This window comes from Paramormyrops kingsleyae, chromosome 21 (assembly GCF_048594095.1).
Source record: "Paramormyrops kingsleyae isolate MSU_618 chromosome 21, PKINGS_0.4, whole genome shotgun sequence".
In the NCBI taxonomy this organism is placed as follows: domain Eukaryota; kingdom Metazoa; phylum Chordata; class Actinopteri; order Osteoglossiformes; family Mormyridae; genus Paramormyrops; species Paramormyrops kingsleyae.
In genome coordinates, this window is record NC_132817.1 from 14030561 (window position 1) to 14048490 (window position 17930).

At 50.5% G+C, this 17930-nt stretch overlaps 1 protein-coding gene across 2 annotated transcripts; it reads right to left on the reverse strand.

Annotated features, from left to right (window-relative positions):
• Positions 1-3898: 3898 nt before the first annotated feature.
• Positions 3899-17731, reverse strand: fgf12a (fibroblast growth factor 12a). Of its 2 annotated transcripts, XM_023798163.2 has the most exons (6): positions 16660-17731; positions 15886-15933; positions 14613-14723; positions 12063-12166; positions 5522-5720; positions 3899-5286 (listed from the first exon to the last, which is right to left on the reverse strand). In XM_023798163.2, exons 1-6 carry the CDS (start codon positions 16853-16855, stop codon positions 5171-5173), a joined length of 774 nt encoding a protein of 257 aa, XP_023653931.1. In that variant the 5' UTR covers positions 16856-17731; the 3' UTR covers positions 3899-5170. The 2 variants fall into 2 exon arrangements, with proteins under 2 accessions (XP_023653931.1, XP_023653932.1); XM_023798164.2 differs by lacking the exon at positions 15886-15933.
• Positions 17732-17930: the final 199 nt, after the last annotated feature.

Genomic DNA, 17930 nt, shown 5'->3' on the forward strand with positions numbered 1-17930 from the left:
GTACACATATAGAATATCCACCATTTCATTTTTTGAGCTTAGCTGACAGCAGTTGGTTTTAAAGCAGAAAGTGTACATTTGTGTGCCCTGCTATGGCCTGGCATTCTGCTCAGGGCTGCATGCCACATCCTTCCTGGAACAGTGTGACCCTGATTGTTGGGAAGACTTCCAATGCGTCTGTTTCAGGAACTTAAATCCTCCAATGGATACCTGGTGTTATCGCAGGCTGACGATGTCAGAGGATAAGACAGTGGAATCGTAGGTGTTCGCGTGACCCCCGCTAGAAGACAGGCAGAAAGACCCCCGCCTGCAACATGCTCACCGTATACGAATTATGAGTAAATGTCCTTAATTATGTGTTCTTTAAACATTCAATCGTTACTCATGAAAAACGGAACAAGAAAAAATATAGAAAACAAGTTTGCATAACGAAGTGTTTGAAGGACGTCTGTTGAATGTTCCAGAGATTATTGAGTTTATGTGCTGTGTTTCAGTAAATTAGATGAGAAAAAAAACCAGCGTGCTGGAGGCTTCTTGCTGAGAGTCTGATAGCAACAAGGGTAAAAGGACATTAAGAACCCTTCAGTATGGTCCAAATTTAAAAATGTTATGCTGGTAGGAACAATACAGCACTAATGAACAATGAAATAATTACTAGCATTAATACAAGGTAGTTGAAGTAAATATAGTTGAAATACAACAAAAGGAGCCTAGACAACTGCAACAGTAAAATCCTTCATGGATCTGCAACCCCAAGGTATAGACTCAAGCCTACGGATGGTGCCCCTTGTGGTTTAATGATAGAATTACACCTGTTTCTCTCTCTCTCCAATTTTCTAAGTTCCAGGTGTTAGCTGACATTTTCTCCAAACTCCGTCTGTCTCCTATCACAGTAAAACACGAGGACTCAATCGGCTCCCACTTGCTGCATAAATCTCCTGCTAAAACATGAAATGAGCCTTATCTCAGGCAGCGCTGGGACCAGATCCAGCATTCATCTTTAGAGCCAGGGTCAGCCGCGGAGCGCACTGAGCTGGAGAGCTACAGCACTGTGCTAACAGTCAGGGCCAAGATTACAGCAAAGTCAACCCGGTAGAAAATAGCCTCCCAGTTAGACGCTACAGATAAACTATCCTGTCAAACTAGTGACCCAGCTAGACGCTACAGGGGAGAAGGGGAAATATCAGCAACACAAGCGAGATAAGAATGTAACACTGCAAGCTGTGGTGAAGGTTTCCATAAATGTGTCGACGAAGCAACAAGATAAAATAATATCAAGCGACAGACAGCTTGTGCAGCCTGGTATCTCCACTGCGGAAGCCAACGTGCAGAGGGCATAGAAAATCAGGTACATCTACAAAAGAGGACAATAGAATTCATCAAAGGCACAGCAAGTCTGTTTATGTTCTGATGTAGCGCGATGCCCGATGTGATGGGAGATGCGATGGCGAGAGATGGGGCGCCCATATTACCACAATGTTATTGCAAACTTACCTTCAGATCCATACAGATACTCTGGCCCCCTCAAGTCACCCAAAAACTGCACAAAATGCACTTGGTTCGGATGGAAACGTGGCAGCTATAGGATCCCAGTGCGACACAGAGGAGACTGAGCTCCAGCACTCTGATGGGCGTATACTTCACTTGTTCTGTCACACAATTAAACTTTTACAAACCAGCTGCACTTAGGAAGCCAGTAAATGCAAGAGAATGTTCTGGACTAAAGAAAAGAAAGGACAAATGAGATAATGTGTGTGAGACTATGCATGGGCACGGGTGGGTGACAGAGTGAAGATGACAGCGTGTATGTTTGGGGGGTGACAGAATGAAGATGACAGCGTGTATGTTTGGGGGGGTGACAGAATGAAGATGACAGCGTGTATGTTTGGGGGGGTGACAGAATGAAGATGACAGCGTATATGTTTGGGGGGTGACAGAATGAAGATGACAGCGTGTATGTTTGGGGGGTGACAGAGTTAAGATGACAGCGTGTATGTTTGGGGGGTGACAGAATGAAGATGACAGCGTGTATGTTTGGAGGGTGACAGAATGAAGATGACAGCGTGTATGTTTGGGGGGTGACAGAGTTAAGATGACAGCGTGTATGTTTGGGGGGTGACAGAATGAAGATGACAGCGTGTATGTTTGGAGGGTGACAGAGTGAAGATAACAGCGTGTATGTTTGGGGGGTGACAGAGTTAAGATGACAGCGTGTATGTTTGGGGGGTGACAGAATGAAGATGACAGCGTGTATGTTTGGGGGGTGACAGAGTTAAGATGACAGCGTGTATGTTTGGGGGGTGACAGAATGAAGATGACAGCGTGTATGTTTGGGGGGTGACAGAGTTAAGATGACAGCGTGTATGTTTGGGGGGTGACAGAATGAAGATGACAGCATGTATGTTTGGGGGGTGACAGAATGAAGATGACAGCGTGTATGTTTGGGGGGTGACAGAATGAAGATGACAGCATGTATGTTTGGGGGGTGACAGAGTGAAGATGACAGCGTGTATGTTTGAGGGGTGACAGAATGAAGATGACAGCGTGTATGTTTGGAGGGTGACAGAATGAAGATGACAGCGTGTATGTTTGGGTGGTGACAGAATGAAGATGACAGCGTGTATGTTTGGGGGGTGACAGAATGAAGATGACAGCGTGTATGTTTGGGGGGTGAGAGTGAAGATGACAGCGTGTATGTTTGGGGGGTGACAGAGTGAAGATGAGTGTGTATGTTTGGGGGTGACAGAGTGAAGATGACAGCGTGTATGTTTGGGGGTGACAGAATGAAGATGACAGCGTGTATGTTTGGGGGGTGACAGAATGAAGATGACAGCGTGTATGTTTGGGGGGGTGACAGAATGAAGATGACAGCGTGTATGTTTGGGGGGTGACAGAGTGAAGATGACAGCGTGTATGTTTGGGGGGGTGACAGAATGAAGATGACAGCGTGTATGTTTGGGGGGTGACAGAATGAAGATGACAGCAAGTGTGATGCTACTCAGTGTCCCTCCCTAACCAATCACCCTGCAAACAGAATTTTAAGGGACAGAAAGGTTTCACAGCCTTCTTCACTGCAGTTTCCACGACAACCGAGATACACCAGCAACTGAAAGGTACAAAGGGAAGCCAGGACGTAAACAGGGCATGAGGGCTGGAGGCCAGATGGGGGGGGGGGGGGGGGGAGTGGTCATGTGATCATGTGTGCGGAGCAGCAGAAGCCTGGTGGTGGAACAGGTCAGCGGACTCACAAAGAAGCAGGTATACTAGATGCTGGAGGTACAGCACGTGAGGTTTTCAGTCGCCTTGTTTGAGTATTACCACTGCAGCCATTCGGTCGCCTTGTTTGAGTATTACCACTGCAGCCATTCGGTCGCCTTGTTTGAGTATTACCACTGCAGCCATTCAGTCGCCTTGTTTGAGTATTACCACTGCAGCCATTCGGTCGCCTTGTTTGAGTATTACCACTGCAGCCATTCGGTCACCTTGTTTGAGTATTACCACTGCAGCCATTCGGTCGCCTTGTTTGAGTATTACCACTGCAGCCATTCAGTCGCCTTGTTTGAGTATTACCACTGCAGCCATTCGGTCGCCTTGTTTGAGTATTACCACTGCAGCCATTCAGTCGCCTTGTTTGAGTATTACCACTGCAGCCATTCGGTCGCCTTGTTTGAGTATTACCACTGCAGCCATTCGGTCGCCTTGTTTGAGTATTACCACTGCAGCCATTCAGTCGCCTTGTTTGAGTATTACCACTGCAGCCATTCAGTCGCCTTGTTTGAGTATTACCACTGCAGCCATTCGGTCGCCTTGTTTGAGTATTACCACTGCAGCCAACACATTCAGGCTGCCAGAGGGAGTGTGTGACAGAATGCAGAACGGCACAGCAATTAAATATGCATTTGTGGTTTCATTTTTTTTTATTTTAAATGATCACTTTTCATTCTGATGCGTATTTTCAACGTTCATTTTTTGTTTCATAATGCCTATATGACAGTGTTTTAAGTGCAAACATTCAGCAAACACAAACAGAAATCTGAGTTCACCCAGGCGAAAATCCCATCTTACCTTCGTGGGGTCTCCCTCAGCCTGTCTTCCCCTAACCCTCCACAATACACTTCCTTTTCCCCCCAGCCCTCACTGTCGCCCCCCAGTGGAAGACTTGAGACAGACACTACGGTGTTTTGCGAACGGAACACAAAACTTCAAATGGGCTGGGTCTCTTCAAGAACAAACTGGAGGGAATCTGTTTCGAGGTCCCTGCTCTATATTATTGCCCAGCGATTGTGCAGTTGGCTTTGTAGCTATATCAAGGTTGTGGTTCTCGAGCCTCGGGGTTCACCATGTCTTCCTGAGTTTTCACAGGTCCAGGGGTTCTCGGGCGGACTCTGAAGGTCTACTCTACGGACAGGATCCTCTGATCTGTCAATCATCCTGCATCGCGAAACGCTGTGAGAGCCGCGTCCGTCGCCGCGAGGCCTGACGGGTCAGCGGTGCCGCCGGTAAACGGAGGGCAAGCGTGCGGCGGAAACGTCGGTGAAGTCGAACGGAAAGAGGTTGCAATCAATGAGGTGAAGTGGCTCGCCGTTCAAGCGGATAAAGAATGGTGATGCCTTTTTACACACCTGTGCCGTTAAACCCCACCCTGGAGAGAAGCTGTGCTCAGGGGTTCCACCTGCTGACCCAGGGTGCAATTAGCAGCCAAACCCACTCTGCTGCCCCCCACCTTACACTCGGGGACGATGTCACATGTGCTCCGCAGTAAATATCACTTCCTATTGGACGACTTTCTTAATACCCCAGGGCGACACAGCGAGTCGCCGACGGCGATCCACCGGCTCCCACACTGGCAGCAAACCTGACAACGGCATCAGTATTCATAACCAGAGCAACAGAGAAAGCGAGTGAACCGAGCATCCAGAAAATAACGCGTGAAACTGCAGCATGGCTTAAAGCGTACATTCCCAAGCATCGATTAGAAAGTAAATACCGGAATGAAGACGTTAGCTTCCCTGTGTCACAGGCTTTGCATAAAGTGTAAATTCATGTCCTGATTTAAAATATATTTTTTTTCCCTTTAAGTCTAAAATACTTCACAGGCAGGAGCTCAGTTTGTCTGTCGCGTGGAGTCGGCTGCCGCTGACAACGGGAGGGAGACGGCGACGCGCTCCTGCTATGTGGAGTCCTGCTTCACGGCCTTGCCGCCGTTCATGGTGGGGGTCCCTGAACTTTTCCTGGAGCGCTGCTTCTCCTCGATCTCGTGCAGCGACGGCTCCCTGTACATGCAGACTGTGGGGGGGGGGGGGGGGGGCAAGGGGCGGGAGGAGGGGGAGGGAAGAGAGAGCTCACTCTCAAAAACACATCCCAAAAAGATGCCACAAGTGAGGAAACGCGCACTGAGGTTAGCAGTTAGCAGGTTAGCAGTTAGCGCCTAGCTTTAAAGGAACTGAGCTTTTAGACATTAGCAACGATCAGCTCATGGACAGGGAAAGATGCCCCGTCACTAAGGGGAAACTCGGCTTGCCTTCGATGGGCCTGGGTAGGAAATGTGAGGATGGTTTAGTCTTCTTCACGCGATTCCCCTTCATAGCCTGGCCATCCTTGGTGAGCCCTAGGAACCACGCCCGGCCGGACTCCTGCTGCCGGTACATGATGGAGGAGTAGATGACGTAGTAGTTCTCAAAGACTGACTCCTTGAACTTACACTCTGGTGTGAACATCTCCTGAAGGACGACAGGACAAACGATGAGTGAGATTCTCTCTCTCTCTCTCCATTGCTCAGACACAGGGGCATTTCAAGTGTTACTACAGTTGCTACTACTGCTAAACACAAACACATAAACACAACAAGAAATGTTCAAAATGAGACCACGACACGCAGCCGCAGCGGAACATAAGTAAATGCACAACCGTAATATGACTAATCTGAGCTGCATATGCAAGATGTAGCAGAAATATTGGGAAAAGATGTGAAAAACTTACCACTCATCTCTCATTAATATCTAAAACACACATTTGTACCCATGCTTTTGTGGGGATTCTCCATTCATTTCTATGGGACCAATGTAATGGATACATAACCCACACACACACACACGAACACTCAACATACTAAAGTTGTCTCAAAGAGGGCACACTGTAGAGTCAGGCTGCAACACCTCCACTGTAAAATATAAAGGTTTTGATGGAGCTACAAAACAGGCCAACCGGATGCAGGGTTGCCCCACGGCAAGAGGCAGGATAACGAGCGACCATGTCAGTCACTAAGAGAAACCAAACTGTACAGGCAAAACAGCAGAAAACGTACAAAAGGTACAGGCAGGATTCCCAGGCTGGACTGACAATGGGAAGCAGGAGAAGCTGATTTGTTTTACAATGAAGAAATAAACCTACAGGCTGGGAGAGGTTTTCCGAAGCCCAGCTGGGAGCCTCCGCAGCTCGATGAAGCTGCTTCAGTGAGGGCCGAGCCGCCTAACCCTAATAAACAACAGCGTGTCCGTCGGAGCTGCCCGCGGTAAAGAACCCGCTCGACAGATAAATTATCAGCATAATGAGCTACAGCGACATCAGGCTGCTTGGAGAGAGAACCCCGCAGAGGCGCTGGCAATTAAGGGACGCGGCAAGAACCGGCTCCGGAAAGATGACGGGCGTGGAGGAGCACGGCGCCCCGGCTGCTGCTGCCATAGCGACCGTGGTGCGGGTGCCTGGTGTTAGAAAAGTAGCATTAACACGCACTCCGATACACTCGACTATGACAAACCCCGCCCAGAGAGGGGGAATACAGCATGCTTCAGACTATCAGCGTCTGAGGGTTGGCGGCACTCCCTGTTACACCCAACCCCACGTTACACCCAACCCCACGTTACACCCAACCCCTCGTTACACCCAACCCCACTTTACACCCAACCCCACGTTAGACCCAACCCCTCGTTACACCCAACCCCACGTTACACCCAACCCCACGTTACACCCAACCCCTCGTTACACCCAACCCCACGTTACACCCAACCCCACGTTACACCCAACCCCTCGTTACACCCAACCCCACGTTACACCCAACCCCACGAAAGCCCCAGGACTGACCATCATTCATTCACTCACTCACTCAGACACACAGGCACTACAGCCTCAGTACTGTGATACACTTACTCTGCAGTCCCAGTACTAATCAACATTTACTTACTCACTCATTCTCACTCACTCAGTCACTCACACACACACACACACTACAGCCTCACTACTGCCTGTTATACACACACACACTACAGCCTCAGTACTGCCTGTTATACACACACACACACACACACTACAGCCTCAGTACTACCTGTTATATATATACACACACACACACACACACACACACACTACAGCCTCAGTACTGCCTGTTATAAACACACACACACTACAGCCTCAGTACTGCCTGTTATACACACACACACACACACACTACAGCCTCAGTACTGCCTGTTATACACACACACACAAACACACCACAGTGTCAGTAGGTGTCACAGGCTCAGGTCTCTTTCCATTTTCAGAGGATGACAGGTTGAAAAGCCCTGCTCGAGGTCACCAATGTGCTCATTCACTGTCAGAGCGCTTGCTGTGCTGAAGGAGACCTCTGTCTGCATAGATCTTCTTGCTGGGATTATCACGCAGCCGACCTCGCTTGCCGGTCGGGAGTCCGGCTCCGCTCCAGCCGCTCCCGTCTGCACGGCCACTCCGCTCACTTTGGGAATGTGGGAAGGACATGAGGACGAGGCTCAGGGAGAGCTCACACCCTGCCAGCGGCTACTCAGGCAGCTGCACAGCTGGTCCAAGGGCTGGTCCAAGGGCGGGACAGGCATCCGCGGCCCGACGGTGCGGCCTTCACGCTCCGCTTGGCGTCAATCCATCACGTCTGACACGAGCTGCAGCCCGAGAGCGGATGCTGAGTGATGTGGCCATTCCGCTTAAGCTCTCCGTCACGTCTCTCATTTCTGATTTGGGCCTTTACAGCGACTTTGATGGAGCTTAAGCACCAACAAATGTAGGTCGTCTCCTTCGTTCTACATTACTGACTGCATGTTTACCGTGGAAACGGGTTCCTCATTACCATACGACCGCAAGGTCAAGCATCAGTGACGGTAGATTGGCGTCGTAATGAATGCCAGACTGGCATCAGAACAAGGGTCAGACTGGCACCATGACCAGTGACAGACTGGCACCATGACGAATGATAGCCTGGTACCATGACGAGTGACAGATGGCATCATGACGAGTGACAGCCTGGTAACATGATGAGTGGCAGGCTGGTACCATGACGACTGACAGGCTGGTACCATGACGAGTGACAGGCTAACACCATAATCAATGACAGTCTGGCACCATGACCAATGACAAACTGGCATGATGACAAACAACAGACTGGCACCCTGGTGAATGACCGGCTGGCACCATAATGAATGACAGACTGGCATCATAACAAATAACAGCCTGGCATAATGACTAATGACAGGCTGGCACCGTGGCGAATGATAGACTTCCATCAAGAGGAATGACAGTCTGGTGTCAGTGTGAGAGCTAGTTGATTGGAGCTGCTCTCCTTCCAGTGTTTCTCTCACTTTCCCTGACGCTCAAGCGCTCTGACGCCCACACCGCCGCAGCACTGACGCCCGCGCCGCCGCAGCACTGACGCCCGCGCCGCCGCAGCACTGACGCCCACTGGTAGGATTCCCTGCTCTCCAACCGCAAGCAGACTCCCAGCAGATGCTCCTCTCGACACTTCCTCACGACAGTCGCACAAAGTGAGTCCAGCACAGCTTCGCCGCAGGAATGGGTGGCACTCGGTTAAAGCGCTTAGCCTCCCTGGGGGTGCGAATGAGGCACGCCAAGAAACTAAGCCTCCCTATAAGCCGCGTGCCACACCGGATACCTCCCGAACGAGAGCCCACCGACCTGCTCCACAGGCTCCCGGAGGTACAAGCTCACCTAGCATTTCACTGGAGGAGAGACCATGCTCCTGTCGAGGGAGAGAGCCACACTGCATCGGGGAAGGGAGGACCGTCCTGCAGCAATTACCGAGGAACCATCCTCGTGCTTAAAGGGGGGGGGGGGAGTCTGTGCTGCATCGCGGAAACAGAGAGCTCTCCAGCTTAAGGGGAAAACAGGTGTTGCTGGATGGAAAAAAAGCAACCTTTTTGTTACATTCAAGAGAGCCCATCTTGCTGCACCACAGGACAGATCATCCCACTGCCCCTTTGAGCTGCCGTTTCTCCTTAGGATCACGGCTGTCAGAGCCGACATAATCCCTCTACTAGACAGCAATGACGAGCTATTGAAAAAGCGTTTTTGATGTCACAGCAAACCCCGGGTCTTGGTGTGACAGCTCCCCCGTCACGGTGACATCCTCTATATGCGATCCTCTGCTTGAGGACGCGAGGAGAAGGTCAGGTTAGGTGGGGGGCGGGGGGGGGGGGGGGGGCGCAAGAAGCCCAGCAAGCCACCTGCCATCTTGAGCTCACCATTAGCAAACTGGCAAATGGCTCTTACTTAAAGCCGCATGCATTTATGAAGTGTGCGGCGAGAGCGGTGGGTACCGCTGAACGGTAAAGTAGGTCAGAAAGAGCCTGTGATGCATAATGGAGGAGCCTGAGATGGGGGAGGGGGGGGCCTGGCACGGTGAGCTTATTCAGCCCCCTCCAGCTGAAAAACCCTTAAAAAAAAAAAAAAAACACTACGGGGAAGTTGCATCTATGAAATAACAACACATTTGGCGATGTGTAAAGCTGACCAGAAGAGCACAGAACCGTGATACCAGGCCATTGGTGTCGCTGATTCACATCGGTGCACGTATCGACTGCTGGTAGCTACTGCTGTGTAACCATCTTCAGCTTCGGGGGGGGGGGGGAAGCTGGCCAGTACAACGTACCTGGACGAAGCTAGCGCGCTGACGCGACACGAGGAGGAGAAGGGTGCGATCTGAAGCCGGCCGACCAGGAATGAAGGCTGCCTGGATGCCCTGAACCCGCTTCCTTAGCTCAGAAATAGACGATCTGTGCCAGTCCCCCCGGCAGCTGCAGGATCAGCAGCTACTTTAGCAGATTGAATCCCAGTAAATCAACTTCCGACGTCCCTGCCCAGTGCATGATGGGAGCGGAGAGCAATATAAGAGTCATAAATACTTGCTGAAAGGGCCCCGTATCACTGTCAGGGAAACAGATCAGAAGGGGCTCAACGGGCCGCAGTGACGTGACAGAGGATCATTATGAGGCCTTCATTCTGAGAGTGTCTGACACGGGGCCATCAATCCGCAGGAAATGGGCCAACGAGCTTCGCCTAGCGGGGTGATGTCACCCCCACTGCTCAGGACAGGTGTTCTTACGCCGCATGACAGATCACAGCCGGCAGGTGAGAGGGGGAATCCAGACGAGTTTAAGGGTTCCTAGGACCTAATCATAGTACGCTAAGCCCTACTCCTAACCCAAGCATGCTCACACTAACTCCCTAAACACGGCAAAATGCCAGACAGCCAACACCCACTTTTCTACCCCAGCATGTTAGCACACTTCCAGTAACCCCAACCCACTCACCCTGACACATTACCACTCACAAACCCCAGCAAACTAACAACCACCTGCTAACCGGAGCAAGCTAACAATAAACCGCTAACCCCAGCACGCTAACCCAAAACCCAACATCACCCCAGTGAACCAAGGCTGTTTTACACAGCCATGGTCCAGCAACAGGACCCTCTAGACAGCAATAGCATCAGGTGAATCCGAAGCGCAGAAATAGGGCTGCATGAATATATCCCTGGAGGGCGGCTCTGAATGAGCCTCAGCCCTGCACAAAAAACAAGGCCAGGCAGCACACTGGACCCAGAACCCCTTCTGCAGAGACAAGAGAAGTGGAGGAGGGAAAATTGAGAGGAACACCCAGGTGCATGCTGGGTAAATGCAAATATTTACCATAGCTACTCGAGTGACTTTACTACAGCGAGCACTCTTCTGTGTCTTCCTAAGAAATGCCCTGACATATGACTGCTAAAGCAATTCAGTTTATGCGTATCATTTTGTCAATAAGTTCAACGGCAAGAATACCAATTATTGTGAAGTTATAGCCTGGCTGCTATAGTTGAAAAATCATTTCGGCTCGGCTCACGTAATCCAGAGCTGGCAGCCCCATCGGCCCTGTTGCATTGCTGCAGTCTCACCGCGTGTCTGAGAAATGCGCTTCAGGTGCTCCTGAATCAGCTGCCACAGCTTCACACACACGTGTTCAGATGTGTGTGTGCGCTGAGGGACAGTAGAAGTTATGCTAAATATCCTGGATCAAAGCCAGGTATCACCAGTAGAATAACTCACGGCATGGAGACATCAGCCATACTCCTCGGTATGAGGCTTATCACCCCGATCCCTTTTGCTTATCAACACTTCAGCAAGAGTAACCTTGATGTAAATAACGTTTTCCGCGACGACCGTGATCGCGACTGACGTGACTGCATTTGCTGGAACCCAAAAGACAGTTATCAGATGCTTAAAATAAGAACAGAGGAAAATTAATCATGACTTTGGGAAGCCTTTAATAACTTTCATTTTCACCACGAACGTGAGCTAAAATAGTTAGCGATATGAGACTCACTCCTATGAGCGAGAACACCTCTCTTTAACTTGTCGTCGTCTATTAAAAACATGCCGGGTGTTCGTGAAGCGACACGTTTCTGCAATGGAAGCATGTCTCACTCTTTACACCAGGAGTGCACTCAGTCGGTGTGTACGGGGGCGATTAAGGAGATACAGCACACCATTATCATGGCTAGTCTCCAGATCTGCAGCCTAAGAGTTCGGCTCTCATTTTAAACAGATTCCCAGATGAAAACGTCATGTTTGTCGGAGACTCGTAATGGTGATACTGATGAATGGTGAAGGCCCTTATACACCAGCAGCTGACACAGGATAAACTGGAGCTGGGGGGGGGGGGGGGCTGTTGCCAACACCCCCACACAGACATGGTGCATCTGGAAGACACACAGATGGAGAGACGACACACACACACACACAATAGGAGCGGAAGTATGGTCTTACTGAGCCGTAGAGTAAGCCTTCGCCGTTCATGCCTATGTAGAAGTTGGCCTTCACTCCCTGGATGGCCACGACGCGTAGTCCCACTGGAATGAGGTTGAATAGGGCTGGGGACACAAGAAGCAACCCATCAGTGTCCTTCAGAGGCCGGATGCGTCCACAGCCCCCGCATTCTCCATTAGTCATAACTGAAGACCTTTGTATTTTTACAGCAAAAATTAGAAGGTGGACAGATTATTCAGAATATGCGAGGGAGATATAAATCTTGGAGTTCCCGATGCGTCTCTGCATGGCTTGGGGAGGGTCACTTGGGGGGGTGAGGTGCAAGCTCTGCATCTACCTCAGACTCCGTGTGACTCTCCGTAATTGGATATGGACTCATAGGCTTTGAACAAAAACATTTTGTGGGTTTGACGACGCTGCCGAAACGAGGTCTTAGAAACAGCAAGTCAGTCGGAAAGGACGGGCAGCAGCCTTAAAGCCCTAACGGTCCTCATCGTTACCGCCTCGCTGTCACTCCTGCATACAGTGTCCCCTTCTTCTTAAATCTAAATAAGGATTTCATTGGGCCATTCGACAGCTTGGCGATGAGCTGGTAGAGGACAGAAAGCCAAGGCGTTACAAGCCACATTTTCAATGTCTCAGAAAACAGCTTTCCAGCAGAGCAGTATCAAGAACATTCCAGACCACTGCAGTGATCAGACAGTGAGCGTTCATAGGAGCTGGCAGGCATGATCAAAACAGCAGATCAAGGGCAAACACTGGAAAGCGGAAGCTAGTCAGGATCGTGGGGCCACACCTGCCACTGTCCCCCAGCCACGTCACATGGTTCGCTTTCAACCTTGTAACCAATGAGCAGCGGCTCGTTACAGAACTAAAGTGCTAAGGCTGAGGTACAGCTGATGCAACTCATGAGGACGACGTGTCTGCAAGATCCAGGCAAAAATACCCCAGTGTGAGTAGGTGTGCCTCATCTCCTGGAAAGAGCCTGCAGCAGCAACAGCCTGTTACCACACAGAACGTTCTTCCACCGAACACATTTACCTTCAGTGTGCGTGATTTACACTGCAGTCCTAACTGAAATGAAGCTGCAGATAAAGCCCAGGAAAGACTTGAGCGGAGGGTGTCGTCTTTTTAAAGAGAATCTTCTAATATTACATTCTGGAAATCGAAAGCCAAACGCGGGACCTGAGCAGCGTGTTCTGCTCGGCCGGTTCCCTCACATTTCCCACAAAGCACTCTGCTTCCTCAGAGGGATCTTTCTTCACATGGGTGCAGATATTTTTAGTTGTGTTGGCTAAGTTGTTTGTTTTTCACTGTTCCTCATCTATTGCTCCATCAAACCTCCGAAAAAGCAGCTGAAAGTGCCGAGCGCAGAATGCAAAACCCCAAATCCTGGTACCAAGCATCTAGATCCAATTAAATCTAACGGCTTTGAGCCTCATACTACAACATTTACTCCCTTATCTCAACAACGCAAACCAAGACGCTATAAATGTGCATGAAATCTACACATTAATGTGCATCACTTAAGCCCTGACTTCCTACTGAAGGCAATATATCGGTGTTATTCAACGCAAAAAAGCTCTTTGCGAAAAAAAACACGCATATAACACATTCTCTAAAACATTTTTCATTGTCGAGAGATAACTACTGAAAAAAACACCTGAGTCAATGTGAGATAGAGAATATTTAACGAACATTAACTTGTATTTATTTAGGGCAGGCTTTCATCCAAAACAACGTACACCTGAGAAAGCAGGTTTAGACAATCCCTAGAGCAACCAGGGGTTAAGGGCCTTGTTCAGGGGCACAACGGTGAAAACTCTCTGCCGACCATGGGATTTAAACCAGCGACCTTCTGATCGCAGGCGAAGCATTCTAACTTACTGAACCACACACCGCCCCCCACAAAAGCAGCATTTAACAAGAGCCGAATTCTCCATGTGGGTGTCCTTCCGTTAAACGATTAACATTTAATGCAAGAACTGCTGTGGAGGAAATAACCTACTCAGGTGCAAGGCAGAAAATAAAAGAGAGACGCGTTTATGCAAATGGCGGCAAACAACAAGCAGAGTGTGAGCAAGTGGAATCTATGAAGAAATCCACAACGCGGAGGCCACAGGCCGCACGAAGTCCTCGTTAGACTTAGAAACGCACCTTCGTGAGAAAAATGGCACAAAGAACAGTGACCCACTGAGTGGCCAGGTTGAAAGACAAGTGACCGATTTCTGTGCACCTGCATAGTGAGACACGTGGCACATTGACCCAGTGGCACTGGAATGTTCCTATATGCAGAGAACGAGTTCCATAACCAGAGATTCTAGAACATCACTCAAGATGGCGTCTTCAAGCACCATCACAAGATACTGAATTTGTCAAGGAAAGATTTATCTGTTGGGTACTTATATGTCTTGGGTTACCAACTATTAGAACAGCACATTCCATTTAAAAGTCCTTTATTCTGGGATGAGCATTGTTGTAACAGTAAAAGGCAGCACAATTGCAATTCGGCAGCTTAGGAATTATGGGATTTGTAGTACAGAGACTTACTGTAGTCACTGTTCTCGTCCTTGGTCCCACTGATGGTGCCATCTGGCTGCATCTGCAGGTAAAAGCCCTGCTGGCTGAACAGTCGTGTCACAATGCCTTTCAGCTGTGGTTCTGCAACACAGGAAATACCCACCAGGGCCACATTAGGCTCCACCCTGCGATGACATCACACAGATACACTCTGGTCCCCCCTCTAAGGCGGTATAAACACTCTGGAGTGCATGTGTTCATGTCAGGGGCCTGCCACTCGTTAATTAAATGACAGTCCGGGTCTCTCTCTACCTGTGCCGCTCCGCAGTGTGAGCTAGCCAGGTAGGGGGTGGACCTTTGGACCCTGAGGAGACAGACCACCCCCAACATGAGCGATGTCTCCAAGTGGCCGATCCCTGACCTCTACAACTGCCCTCCTACCCATTGGTATGCCTTGTACACTCCCCCCTCGGTCAACCACTTGGGATTAATGGCACGCCCCATCAGCCATAGGGGCTGTAAATCAGAGACAAGGCTGGTCAATCAGAGGAGAACCATCTCCTCAAGGGAGCCTTGCCTCCAGGGCACTTTCATGCATATGCAGGTCGTATTATTTCTGTCCCAGAGAGGGGCAGGGTAGAGGAGCCACGGGGAGAACAGGATGCTGGGACAGTCCACCTCCTCCACACCACACCACGACTGCCGTTCCAACAAACATCTGAGAGAAACGACGCAGATGTGGCCAAGCTTGAGTCAGCTCGTGGCTCGGGTTTCTGTGAGTTTTGGCAAATACATCTGTAGGAGGGTATGTTAGTGTGCCAACATGTGTGGGCGTGAGGCTGTTTTTGAGCTTGTGTGCTTGACAATGCTTAACTTTGTGCATGTTTGTGTGCATTTCAACAACACAAATATTTACACAAAGAGTACCGGTGTAGAACGATGCCAAAGAGGACGCTGAAAGATTTGACGGGTATGCTGGCACATGGGGCATGGGCATGGGATGGGTACATGGCCGCCTCTAACACCGATCACCAACAGGCCAGGAGCAGGACCACAACACGACACGGCTCAACACACAGGAAACAAGAGCATCGCGCCAACCTCACTCCATTCCACCCAGTGGGCTCACAGGCCGACAGACAGGCAAATAGAGCAAGATGGGGGAGGAGAGGCAGAGACTGGGCGACGGATCCCCGCTGACCCCCCGCCCCCCCCCCCACGCCGGGCCTGGGGCAGTGATGGAGAGGTGGACAAGATGGATAGACAGATCACACGGCATGGGGATGGAGGCAGAGCTACTGACCTAGCCTGATGGCCCTACGGGACACCTGCTGGGGGTTGGAAGGTGCATCTTACAGGGAGAAGGAGAGACAAGAGCCATCAGACCCTCTGGGGCACGGCTGGGGCTCCCAGCCCCGGCGGCGGTACTCACAGCGAGAATAGCCAGTGCCCCTCAAGACGCCCCATTCCTCCAGGCTCGAAACACACCCCACAATCCACTAGTGCTACACTATACCAAAAGCGTGGCTCTTTATCCTGCCCGCCATCATCACAGCGTCTGAGCGGACCAGCGCCAGTCGGTACTTTGTACCAGTGCTGCACCACAGCTGTGATAAAGATTTACCGGTAAACATTTTGCCTAAATGCCCCTTGGTGCATTGCAGTGTAGCTTTTCCTCTGTGGACCTGCCTTACTGTTTTAAAGTTTGGAGTTTAATTATGGAAAGTAGACAAGGCTCTTAAAAGCACAGTCCTGTCAACGGTGACAAGCGATCATATTAGTCATTGTTAGCGCGGGAACACCGATTTAACGACAAAATAACAAAAACATAAATAACATCACAACATAAAGGGCATCCCCGTACATCCCGATGGCTGTAATCGGTGCTTTTCTGTCGTTTCTGATAGAAAACCACACGTAAAGGGTGGAACAGGTGGATTTTCGCCATCGCATGTCTACACCGTAGAGAATCGCTCTCTGACCGTTTCTATTAACATTTCGACTGCGGGAACGTAATCGCTTAATTATAGGAGTGGGGGCGGGATGGGGGCTTCATTCGAAAAGCCAAGGCACTAACCTGGTCGCCGCCGAACCGGTCTTTTCTTGCCGCTGCAGAAACGGACCTTGCTGAAAACCCCTAAGAAATGTCTCTCGCATAGAGATCGGGGGTCTTTGCTGGGACTGGGGCGGCGTTTGGAGGTTGAAACCCGGTCGCTGTTGGACTCCCTCGCCTGGCGTTTCTGACGGATTAGGGAGCTAGCGATCGCGGCCATCTCCCAGCCCAATGAGCCCAGTCGGAAGGTAGAGCTTCAGTGGCGCAGCTGCTTGGCGCAATAAATTGCAAACACGAGTATATGGCGCGTAACATGTAGCGCTGCGCCGGTCTAACCAAGTGTCATCCTGATCTTGTCGGAAATCCACGGAACCCCATGAATCACGACGGGCTTTAAAAAGCGAGATCCACGTAGGTCTGGGTTTCGACACACTGACGGAACCGTCCGCACGCCTCACGAATCATGTACTAGCCGAATCAAAACTTAAAGTCAATGCAATAGCGAGAGCGGCGCAAAAAAAACTATGCCAGCCTACTGTGCCATGGGCAGCCTACTGTGCCATCCTGGGACGATGAGAACGCGACGGTGCGTTTTCACAGCCCGATGGCAGCCAATGCAGACGCAAACGTGTCTCCCGCTATAGGCACCCGGGGAGCCTCGAACTTTTCAATTAATATTTCGCAGCTATTCGTCGCTTCACAGCGCGAAACTTTCTACTGCATTTCGCCGGCGGTGCGACACAGTGGCGAAGCGCGTCGGAAAGAAGCGGCGGGCAGGCACCGTGCCCCCCGGGATAACGGGCATCGTGCGAGCCGCCAGTCTGTGCCACCGAAACCCCGCCGGGGAAACGATCTCACATTTCATGCGAGTGCAGCGGCATGCTGTTTTCCAAGCGCCTCGGCACGCAACCGATGATAACGCATTTGCTGGTAAAACAGGTAAATTACGCCCACGGATGTGAAGAAGCGCTACAAAATTACAGTTAAGCATTTGCGGGGCGACCGGATGCGCCGTTACACCTCCCTGAAAGGGAAGCCGATGAAAGGCTTGCAGCTCCTTCTCTCCCTTACGCAATCATACGTGATTGAGGTTTGGATGAGGAGATCTCCCAAGCCGGGAGAAAAAAGAGAGAGAGAGAGCGAGAGGAGGGGGGGGACAGAGAAATACGGAGTTTGGCCGGCGGAGACAGGGGCGGGAGCTACCAAGAGGGAGAGTCTTAAGGACTGCAGCTCACAGCTGTCCCTCATCGTACCTCAGCCATACGGATGTCAGCGCCCTGGGCGCCCCGTCATTT

Excerpts from the sequence above, each read along its gene's own strand:
- fgf12a (XM_023798163.2), bottom strand. The coding sequence starts at position 16,855 with ATGGCCGCGATCGCTAGCTCCCTAATCCGTCAGAAACGCCAGGCGAGG. Across the intron at positions 15,934-16,659 it reads ACCGGTTCGGCGGCGACCAG|ATGCACCTTCCAACCCCCAG; the intron begins GTTAGTGCCTTG and ends TCTCCCTGTAAG. Across the intron at positions 5,721-12,062 it reads AAGGCTTACTCTACGGCTCA|GAGATGTTCACACCAGAGTG; the intron begins GTAAGACCATAC and ends GTCGTCCTTCAG.